Consider the following 10,176-nt stretch of genomic DNA (forward strand, 5'->3'; position numbering starts at 1 on the left):
TACAATGACTTTATACTTGGCCAATATAAATGAAACTTGGTTCCTGTCTCTGGATATCTTCCTTGCAAAATGTTTTACTGCAATTATCTATTTTTATGGAATTGCAGAGGATGAGCCTTTATGTCCAGTAATTTAGGAGCGCTTGCTTTCTAGCAGCTCATGTGCAGAGGGTGCACAATTACGGCAAGGGAAGAAGAAGCCGAGCAGGCAGATAGGCTGAGGGACAGCTGCTGGGCAGGAGAGCATCTCCAAATGCTGAGGGTCACCCAGGCAAGGTGGGAGGTGCCTCTCCCATGTGGTGGGAGACCTGCGGGAAGTCAGAGGGGTGCTCACAGGTGCATGGCCCTGGCGGGGTTGGGGGCGCGGGCTGTGCCCCTGCCAGTTTCACTTCTGCTGAAACCCAACACGATAGGGCAGAGCAGTAAAAAAAAAAAAAATTATTCCCACCTTTATTTTTGTAACTACAAACAGTTTCTGGTATTGTTTGAAAAACAGAAGCAAGGTGGCTGAGACCCAGCGGCTGCCGCAGCAAAGGGAAGAACGTGGCCAAGTTCAAAGCTGTTTGTGGGGGCAGGTATCCCATGCCCACAGGTACCTGGGCTCAGAGAGGGGGTCCTGCATGGCAGGACAGGTACTGAGGGTTGCTTTTCAGGTAGTGGACAAAGGTACACGTGGTGGGAGGAAGAGAAGACCCAAATCAGCTCTGCAGCTCTGCTGGGAGCTGGCTAATCACCAGGAGCCCTTTCACATCTCGGGTGGTTTCCAAGGTTGGCTACCCAGGAAGGATTCAGGATGCTGCCTGGCACATGCTCCCCACTGGGTTCCTGCTGCCCCACTTACCAAGGAATGGTCTGTCCCTGCCTTACAGGCTGAGCAGTTCAGGGATTTCTGAGGTGGCAGGATGGTGCATCCTGTCACCACGGCCACCCCTCTGAGGGCACAGCGCAAGCTACAAGCCAGGGCTTTGCTTGGCAGGGCCTCAAGGGAGCAGGTACAAAGACACTTTCCTGTGTCACCTCCTCACTGTCCCTCTGGACTCTGCAGGGATCTGGAATCGAAATGTGCCTCCTTTGCTGTGCCCTGGTCCTGAGATCGAGGTGATGCCCTGTCTCTCATGAGAGCCCTGCCATGGGCTTTATCTGTGGGGAAGGGGCACGGGTGCCCCACTCCCACCTGCAAACCACTGCCAAGGGTGCTGGACAGCCGGCGGAGTTGGGCAACCCACTCACAGGCTGTGACCGCAGGGCTTGCCAGTGGGAAGTGGCTCTGCTGCTACAGCTGTCACTGCCCGTCCAGGCTGATGCTCTGCTCCCTCTTGGCACACTTGGCCGTGCTGCGGCCAGGGTGACATGCAGGGCAGGGTGCAATGCCTGCACAAGTACCCTGACAATGCTGGGAGTGCCCAGGTATGGATGTGACCCACAGCGCCAGGGCCTGCATGTGCTCCGTGTGGAGGTAGGTGAGCATGGGCAGAGGTGGGCAGAGCCCCAGGGCTTACCCTCTGCAGAGCCCCAGGGCCAAGTCCAGGCTGTGCCCTGCAGTGCATCCCCAGGGAGTGCCCAGGACCTGGTGGGGTGAGACCCTGGGGTCAGGGGCTGCAAGGGTCACCCTCATCACCACCACGCCGCACTCCTCCCGCCCCATGCAGAGGCACGCTTGTGTTGTTTTTGGCAGAGGTTCCCGCCCCATGGTGGCACAGCCTGTTCCCTTCTTCATGCAATGTCCCCCAGCAAACCACAAAGGAACTGAGTCACCCTGACACAGCTGGCCCGCCTCGGCTGTGCCCAGCGATACAACATGCACCTTCCTGGGGAGCCCCCCTCGACCCCACCGCCAGGGAGGGCTCAGCAGCCCACCAGAGTGAGGAGGGACCCGGAGGCACCCCTGCAGGAATGTGGCACAGTGCCCATGAGGGCCCACACCCCACTGGGCTGCAGCCCCACTGCTGCCATCCGCCTGCTCCACTCTGGGGACCGAGGCAGCTCTCTGAGGCTTTTGAGGCACCTACTGAGTGCAGGCAGGGGATGGCTTCCCCTCACTGCAGGTCCCCAGGGGGTGTTTGACCCAAAGGGTGTCCCTGAGCTGCAGGGTGGTTTTGGGCACATCTCCCTGTATGACACCTGGCCTGCAGCCTGAGCAGCCAAACCCTCCTCCAATGGCCCTGGAGGAAAGCAGTGCCCGATAAAATCTTTCTCACAATTTGAAAGTGTTTGGCCACAAGAAGACACGTGTGTTATCTGAGTGCTGCCCTGGCTTGCAGAAGGTGAGATGGTTGCAAGGATTAGCCAGGACCAGAAGGATGGGGATGCTTCCAAGTCAGCCCAGGGGCCGTGGCAACCCACAACCCGCCCACAGGGACCTTGTTGCACTGGGGCAGCCCCAGCTGTGGGATGCAGGGGTAGTTTTGGGCAAATGACTCCTGTCCACCCCACTCAGTCCTTCTCAGAGACATTTCTTTGATCTCAGCTGTAGGACAGCTCTCTGCCTTGTGCCTTTGTCCTGCCACCTTGGTGATGGAGAGCCTTTTTGTTGGGCACTGCTTCCAGTCGGGTACTCCTCCCCATGCTGCCTGCCAGCTCCCTGGTGCCTGGCAGCAGAAACACATGGGTGGCACAGATAAGGGTTCCAAACAGGATGCAGGGCACATAGATAACACAGAAGTTATCTCATTGCTTGTGTGGTAGGCAGTAAACAAGTGGCTCTGCCCACCTGGGGAATCCCAGGCAGCGCCTCTGCCCTGCTAGTGAGCTGGGGCACAAGATGGGTATGGGTTGCTGGGGCGCAGCCCCAGGGATGTGCCGCACCCAGGGGCAGCCCCACAGCCATGAAGGCAGCCCCACAGCCATGCAGGCAGCCCCACAGCCATGCAGGCAGCCCTTGCCCTAAGTGAGAGCAGAACCACCCAGCCTGCAGAGCAGCTCCTGGGAACACTGATTGCTCTGCCTGCACCCTGCCCAGCTCCCCACGGCACTGTGTCTCTCTGGAAGGCTGGGGTCGGCCACTGACCCGCCTGGCCCTCCCTCGATGGCACCCATCTTCCCAGCACAAGAGTGATACCTAGAGCTGTCATGGTGGCTTGGCACAGGGGCAACCCAGCCAGCGGAGGCACTGGCAGCTGGTGGAGCAGGCCACCAGCACCCTGGACATCACCAGTGCTTTTGTCCCGTATCCGGTTTAATGCAGAGATTTCAGTCTTCTCCTGTCTCACAAAGCAAGCGCAGAGACCTATTCCTCTGTTTGTCACCGCTGTCACTGTCTGCGTGCTGTTGCCTGCTCCCCTCCCATCCTATCTGGCTCTTTGCAGCATGGGCTCTGTCCTCCCCTGCTCTCCAAGCAGGGCCACCGCAGCCCACCTGGGTCTAGCGGATGAACATACTCAGCACCAAGAGCCATGTCTCCAGCCAGGGCCAGCCCCTGTGGAGCAACAGCGTCCTCTTCACTGGCCAGGAAATCCTGCTGCATCCCTGCCAGCAGGCACTGAGCCCAGCTGCGTTTTCCCCTGAGACAGAAGCGTCCCTGAGGACATTCTTCACCTTTTGGCTGGCCAGGGCTAAACTTTCTTCTCTTTCTCCCCTCCCTGGTTCAGCACAGCTGGCAGTTTGATCCTTTCTCCCCTGGGATCTCAGTCATCTTTCTACTCCAAGGAGCTACTGTGCCCTGCAACTTGCTAGTCTATTTAAATTGCTGATTTGTTTTCTGCAAGTAGGATAGGTGCTGGCACAATGTGTATTTTAAGCTCTTTTTTATGTCTCAATCACTTTGCTTTTGTGGATCTACAAACTGCCCCACCCATTCTGCCTGCACCGTTGCAAACCACTGGGCTTTGCCCTGTGCAGCGTCCCCTGGGTGTGCAACCCCAGGGATGGAGTAGCCCCATCTGAAACACCACTGCTGTGGCCATCCAGCTCTCCATGCATGGGGGCGGCGGTGCCTGCTGAAGCTGTCTCTCTCTAACAGTCCTGACTTTTGGGGCAAGCCCCTGCAAGAAAAAAGAAAAAAGCTAAAATAACAGGAGGAAGGATGTTCCTAAGCATTTGTTGACAACTTTGAAATTAATTCCTCCTCCTCTGACCTTTCTCAGCTCTGCTTTAAGAGCAAGACTGTTACAAACACCAATTTAACTGTTCTTCAGCCATGGGCAGAGGGGTACAGGCTCTTTCACAGCTGAGCAGCAAAAGGAAGAGGTTGCTTCTGCTAGGAAATGGCAAGGCAACGCTTTCCTAGCTTCTTTTTATTTTCATTTACCCTTGAAAGGAAAAGGACTGTTTTGCAGAGACGCATTTTGGCTGGACTCACTGGCCCAAGAGGAGGCAGGATCTTCTCCCTCCACCCATCCCTGCAGCTCTGCCGGGGACCCGGCTGGCACAGCCTTGTGCTGGGACTGTACCTGGCTCCTCGGGGGTGAGCGGCGCCGTGCAGGGGGCAGCTTCCCAGGCTGCCTGGCTTTGACTGGAGCCGCCAACCCTCCTCTGCTGCCTCTGGCGCTGTCACATCATCATCATGGGAAGGTTTACTGGTGCCCAGCAAGAGCTAGAAAACCGTTTTTGCTCTGTGGGCGCTGACGTCCTTTGGCAGAGGCGTGGGGCTGGGAGCAGCGTCTGTTCCAATGGACACCGGCGTGGGCAGCGAGCAGAGCTGTGCCGGCTGCGGCGCCTGTCCCTTCTGCCACGGGGGTGCTGTGAGGGTACTGTGGGGGTGCCAGGGGCTGCTGTGATGTGTCCGCTGGCCCATGAGGTGTTGCTCTCCATGATAAGCCGGAGGAGCCCTGCCCCAGGGAAGTCCATGATGACCACCCCCCAGCGCACGGGCTGCCCCCTCCGGCGCCGCAGGTGCTGGTAGCAGCGGGGGTTCACAAAGCGAGCCACCTCCTCAGGACAGGTGAAGAGCCCGTTGCCAGAGCAGAAGGTGAGGTGCATGGTAGTAGGTTCCCCGCCAGCTGCCCTCTCCAGGTGCCGTCGCGCCCGGGCCCACTTGCGCTCCAGTGAGAGCACGTTCCAGGCGTCGCTGATGCTCAACTGCTCGTAGGGGATGCCCAGCACCTCCTGTGCCAGCGCCTCCAGCACCACGATCTTCCCCCGTGCCTGGCCCAGCGTTGGCACATCCTCTTGGCACCACACATGGCCTCGTCCCTCCTCCAGCAAGCAGCGGTGCAGCTGGGTGGCAAAGTTGGACCGGGGGAAGATGGGCAGCTCCTCCTTGATGCGCATGAGCACGGCCTCACTGGGGTGGGCACGGAGGAAGCGCAGGGTGCGGCGCAGCACCCCCCTCAGGCTGGCCCGCTGGAAGGTGCAGAGGTGGTAGACGTGAAGCTCACCCTGTGCCAGCTTGCAGCGCACATCCAGGAAACGGATGCCAGCCGCCAGTTGAGCCTCCAGGCCCCAGCTCTGGCACCGCAGGCGCCGGCCGCCAAACAGGCTGAGGGAGTCATGGGTGCCAGGGATGGAGAGGCGGGAGAGGGGCAGGGCATCGGGGAGCGCCGCCATCCAGTCAGGGCAGCAGACTGCCGGCTGGGGCATGCAGTCGAATGCCGCGTTGTGCCGGCACCGTGCCTCCATGCCACGAGGAGAGCAGGCACCCAGGTGCCTGGCCAGCCCCGCCAAGCCCTGCCATTGAGGACAAGCAGACCATGAGCAGTGGGAGCACTACATGGCCCCCATGCATCCCAATCCCATCCCTCCCCAGAGGCATCCCCACCATTGCACAGAGCATACCATGTCCCCCATACACATTGCTGCTGATACTCCACACTGTTGCACTGTACTGTTCACCTCCCACTCTCAAGCACTTGCCCCACTACCCCCGAGCCCCGGCACATCCCAGCCTCCTTCTCCTGCACCCACCTGGGTTTGCCTGTGGCTGTGGGGTGGGGTGCAGCTCGCTGGATGGGGTGCACAGCAGTGGGTGCCGGCAGCACACTGGCAGGTGGAGCGGGATGTTGGCCATTAACTCGGTGACAGTCATGACGTGCATCCTGCCTGGCATGCAGCACGTGCACCAGGGATTCATCCTCAGCCTTCGGCCAAGGGGAGCGCTCAACAGACATGCCGGGCTGGAAAATTACCTGGCTGATCCCAAAAGCAGCCATTCAGGCCTCTGCACCTCCCTCCCCAGGAATCAGGACAAACGGGATCAGGGTGCCGCGGGGCCCCTTGACAGTACCCATGGGAGTGGCTGTGCAGAGCTCCGGGGTGCCCACACGTCTGCTCCAGAGCCATGCCCCAGCTTGGCTCCCAGTGGGACCTGGACCCCCAGTGATGATTGCCATCATCCCCATGAGTGGGCCAACGTCCAGGCCATGATCTGGAGCAGGGTGTCTGTGCTTGACAGCATGCCTCAGGACCAGCCTGGCAAGGGCGACCTGGGAAGTGGGTTCTGTCCCCTCGCTCAGACACCAGCAGCTGCTTCACACAGGAGTCAGGGAGGCTGCTGCGGGTGGCCAGGGCTGCTGCCACTGCTGGGGCGCGAGCCGCATGGCTGTGTGCAGGTGTGGAGCTGGTGCCTGGGGGTGACTCACCTGCTGCCCAGGGGACACAGCTACGGGGTGTCCCGGTTGATAGCACAGTGGTTTTTGGGAAACAGCTGCCTGACAGGTCACAGACCCCTGTGAGCATCCCTCCCAGGATACATCCCCTCCACCTGAGCAGGGAGGGCACGGAGATCCCCCCGGGGACGCTTCCTGCCACCCGCAGGGACACCAGGTGGAAGGACAGGAGTGGGGACACCAGCAGACGTCTTTCCCGGCGCGTTGGGAGCAGCGGCGAGGCTGGGGGGGGGTGTCCCCTGGGGCAGCCCCGGCTCGGGGCGGGGGGCGGACAGAGACCCTGCAACCTCCCGGATTGCAACCTCCGCCAGCCCCTGAAAAGGGTCTTGTCTTATGTGTAAGTGCAGTGCGCGGCACCGCGGCTGGAGCCCGCCGCCTCGGCAGCGCCGGCAGGAGCCAGCTCCGCGGCCTGTGCGCACCGGGCCGCCAGCAGGCCGCCCCGAGGCAGGCGGGCGGCAGCGCAGCCGCTCCGCGCCGGGGCCCGCCCCGCCTCCAGCCGGGCCGCCGCTCCCTCGGCATGGCGGCGGCTGCGGAGGGCGGCGGGGCCTGCTTCGTGCTGGGCGCCTCGGGGGAGACGGGCCGGGCGCTGCTGCGGGAGCTGCTGGCCCGGCGGCTCTTCGCCAGGGTGACCCTGGTCGGGCGGCGCCGCCTGAGCCTGGGCGAGGAGACGGGGGCGGCCGTGGTGCGTGGGGCCGGGGGTCCCGGGGGCGCCGGGGGTGCCGGGGCGGGCGCGCTGACCCTCGGCCTCCCCGCAGGAGCAGGCGGTAGTGGACTTCGAGCGGCTGAGCGAGCACGCCGCCGCCTTCCAGGGACACGACGTTGGCTTCTGCTGCCTGGGCACCACCAGGGCCAAGGCTGGGGCGGTGAGTGGGACCCCCGGGGCGGAGGGCCAGGGGTCCTGCCTGCCCTCTGCACCGCCGAGCTCACGCTCCTCTCCCTTTACCTGCAGGCTGGCTTTGTCCGCGTGGACCGGGACTACGTGGCGCAGGCCGCAGAGCTGGCGCGGGCAGGGGGCTGCAAACACTTTGTCCTGCAGTCCTCCCAGGGGGCAAACCAGCACAGCCGCTTCCTCTACCTCCGCGTGAAGGTGAGGGGGCAGCTGGGGTGGGCTCCTCCTGGGATGCTCAGGAAGGAAGCAGGACCTGAGGTGTCAAGAGATGCAAATGACTCCAAGGGTCCTCCTGGTGTGGGGGACAAGGGGGTGATGGAAGGGGGCTGGCAGGACAGCTGTGTGACTGGCCTCCTCCAAAGCAGCACAGCACCTGCATGCACCGTGCACCTCCCTCTTCAAATCACCAGAAAGACCCGCTGGGCTCTCCAGCCCAAGCCCAGCTCCCCAGCCTCAGGCTGGGACAGCTTCACAGCTAGGTGGGGAGGCTCAGGACTGTGTCCAGGTGAGATATAACTATCCAGATCTGGAGAGCACACAGACTCCCCGGGTGGGACCATACCCATCACAAAAGTTCTTCTCCCCATATGTTGTGTGCTGCAGCCCGCAACATCTGCTGGACTCACCGCTGTCTGCCCATGTCTTGTGCTGAGATTCCCAGGCTGGACGCTGTGTCCAGACGCTGTCTTAGAAGCATCCATTTGCAGTTAGCATGATGGTTGCAAGGGTGCGCTGCTGACTAACAGTCAACGTGTTCACGTGGACACTCGACCCACGCTGCCTTTTCCTGGAGGGCTGCTGGCTGCCCAGGCGGTGCCTGACCAGTACCGGCTTTGCACTGGTATTAGTGCCATCCTGCCCCTGGCTCAGCAACGCTTCTGCCAATTCACGGGGTGGCAGGAATGGTGCTTGCAGTCATCCTTGTCTCCTTTCATCCTGCCCAACTGCTCTGACAGGGAGAAGTGGAGAACCTGGTCGAGGCTGTTGGTTTTGATCGCTGTACAATTCTCCGGCCAGCGTGAGTAGTGGTCAAGGAGGGAGGGCCCAGGACTCAGGTGCAGTGTTGCCAGGGCAGCAGGTCGGGAGATGGAGAAAGAGCAAAAGGATGCACAAGGGGAGAGCTGGTGAGGGAAGTGGAGAAAGCCGCCAGCTGCAAATGCAGCTCCTGGACGAGCACACTGCTTCCCAGTGCCGCAGGGAGCAGGCACAGCAGTTTCCCACAGCCCATCCCAATGTTAGTGTTGCATGACACGCAAGGAGAAGAGGCTTGTGTTAAGAGCAGAGTTTGGGGGACATAGGTCAAAGCTTAGCTCCACACAGACCTTCCCCTTATGCAGGGGGCATACTCACCTGTATTCTTTCAGGTGTACTATGCTCTTGCTGCCTGGGGAAACTGGCATCCTGCTTTTGGCAGCACTGCAGGGAAAGGAGTTTAGTGTCCCATGGTTCAGCTCAGTTTTGGGACCCTGCCAAAGCCCCATGGCCCCCACGTGGGTTTAGCAAGCTGAGCTGGGTCCCTGGTGCAGCTGGAGAACCCAGTCTCTAGTTTTTTACTGGGGGATGATTTCAGCCTGACTCACCTTACTTCCTCGCTCTGCAGGGTGCTGCTGTGCAAGCGCCAGGAGTCCCGCCCCACAGAATGGATGGCCCAGCAGTTCCTGAGTGTTGTGGCCCGGGTCTTCCCCACCGCTTACTCGGTACCTGTGGAAACAGTGGCCAGAGCTATGGTGGCCAGTGTGCTTCAGCCAGGCGAGGGGAAGGTGGAGGTGCTGGAGAATGCGGCCATCCACAGGCTGGGAAAGGCAGTGCCACAGCAGGGCACGTAGAGCAGAAGGAGTGAGCAGGAAAGAGCTTGAGTCACCATTCAGGTGCTCTTCTGGGCCGAGGATGAATGCACGTGTGGGAGGGGAGTGGGGTGCTTGGCTAATGTGGAGAGAAAGGTGCACTTCTCTGCATGGCAGCTGATTCTGTCCAGTGATCAAAAACGCAAGTGCTGGCTGGTGGGTTAAAAGAAAAAAATGTGCTCTGCTGCCTGCATCCAGCATGCGAATCTGGGTAAAAATGGTGTAATCCAGGCAATTTCTTGAAATCAGGCCTTAAATAAAATCCTATGACTGGTCTCTTTGTGTCAACTTCGTGTTGTAATTGTGTTTGTCTCCTGCACATTGCCAAACCCAACTGCATCTATTCACAGATCGTGTTTTTTGGTGACACTTCAAGGAATGCACACGGGCAAGTGGCCATGCTGTAGAGGGACACCGGAAAGCAGAGGCAGTGCGCAGCTGCCTGTGTGGAGGCTGCACACCACAGAGCACACGGTGGCACCAATGCCACTTGAATAGCGGGAGCTCCTGGAAGCCCAGCAGTGGCTGCTGATGTGCCTGGGGCACTGGCTCTGCCTGCAGTTGGTTGCCGCAAACACGCAGCATGTGCCTTGTCCTTGCTGACCTGCTCTGGGTGCAGAGGGGCCGCAGCAGCAGTGCTGCTGTTCAGATGCAGGCTGTCACTTTAGTACTTATAGTAGCATAAATGCCACAGAAATACTTGCATTGACAGCCTATCACTGCTGGCTCCTCTGGGATCTGTGTGTACAAGAGGTGAGGCCAGCCCCGTGCACATCTCAGGGTGGGCCTGCCCCTGCCCTGCGCTGCCTGGGTGCTGGAAGGGGAGCAGGTCCCTGCTGCGGGCACAGAACAGGCACGAGGAGCAGCACTGTGTCCCAGCTGTGGCCCCAGCTATTCTCAGG

General features: G+C 60.5%; 2 protein-coding genes across 3 annotated transcripts; one reads left to right on the forward strand and one right to left on the reverse strand.

The window, feature by feature from the left end:
• Nucleotides 1–4,455: 4,455 nt before the first annotated feature.
• LOC142058357 (1-phosphatidylinositol phosphodiesterase-like) lies at nucleotides 4,456–5,696 on the reverse strand. The gene is given in 2 exon segments (XM_075095490.1): nucleotides 4,456–4,652; nucleotides 4,655–5,696. Coding segments are annotated over 2 exon segments (1,023 nt in total). The 5' UTR covers nucleotides 5,556–5,696; the 3' UTR covers nucleotides 4,456–4,530.
• A 1,299-nt stretch (nucleotides 5,697–6,995) lies between these two features.
• Nucleotides 6,996–9,550, forward strand: HTATIP2 (HIV-1 Tat interactive protein 2). Of its 2 annotated transcripts, none has more exons than XR_012661167.1 (5): nucleotides 6,996–7,223; nucleotides 7,297–7,404; nucleotides 7,491–7,935; nucleotides 8,034–8,448; nucleotides 9,031–9,550. XR_012661167.1 is itself a non-coding variant. In XM_075097183.1 (5 exons), exons 1-5 carry the CDS (start codon nucleotides 7,059–7,061, stop codon nucleotides 9,254–9,256), a joined length of 699 nt encoding a protein of 232 aa, XP_074953284.1. In that variant the 5' UTR covers nucleotides 7,006–7,058; the 3' UTR covers nucleotides 9,257–9,550. The 2 variants fall into 2 exon arrangements, 1 of the variants encoding a protein (XP_074953284.1); XM_075097183.1 differs by having other exon boundaries at nucleotides 7,006–7,223; nucleotides 7,491–7,628; nucleotides 8,387–8,448.
• The last annotated feature ends 626 nt before the right edge of the window (nucleotides 9,551–10,176 follow it).

This window comes from Phalacrocorax aristotelis, chromosome 6 (genome assembly GCF_949628215.1).
Source record: "Phalacrocorax aristotelis chromosome 6, bGulAri2.1, whole genome shotgun sequence".
Taxonomy (NCBI): Eukaryota; Metazoa; Chordata; class Aves; order Suliformes; family Phalacrocoracidae; genus Phalacrocorax; species Phalacrocorax aristotelis.

Bases quoted from the DNA above. Each gene is read 5' to 3' on its own strand.
- HTATIP2 (XM_075097183.1), top strand. From the start codon at position 7,059: ATGGCGGCGGCTGCGGAGGGCGGCGGGGCCTGCTTCGTGCTGGGCGCC. The intron at 7,405-7,490 runs GTGAGTGGGACC...CTTTACCTGCAG, and splicing joins CCAGGGCCAAGGCTGGGGCG to GCTGGCTTTGTCCGCGTGGA. The intron at 8,449-9,030 runs GTGAGTAGTGGT...CTCGCTCTGCAG, and splicing joins TGTACAATTCTCCGGCCAGC to GGTGCTGCTGTGCAAGCGCC.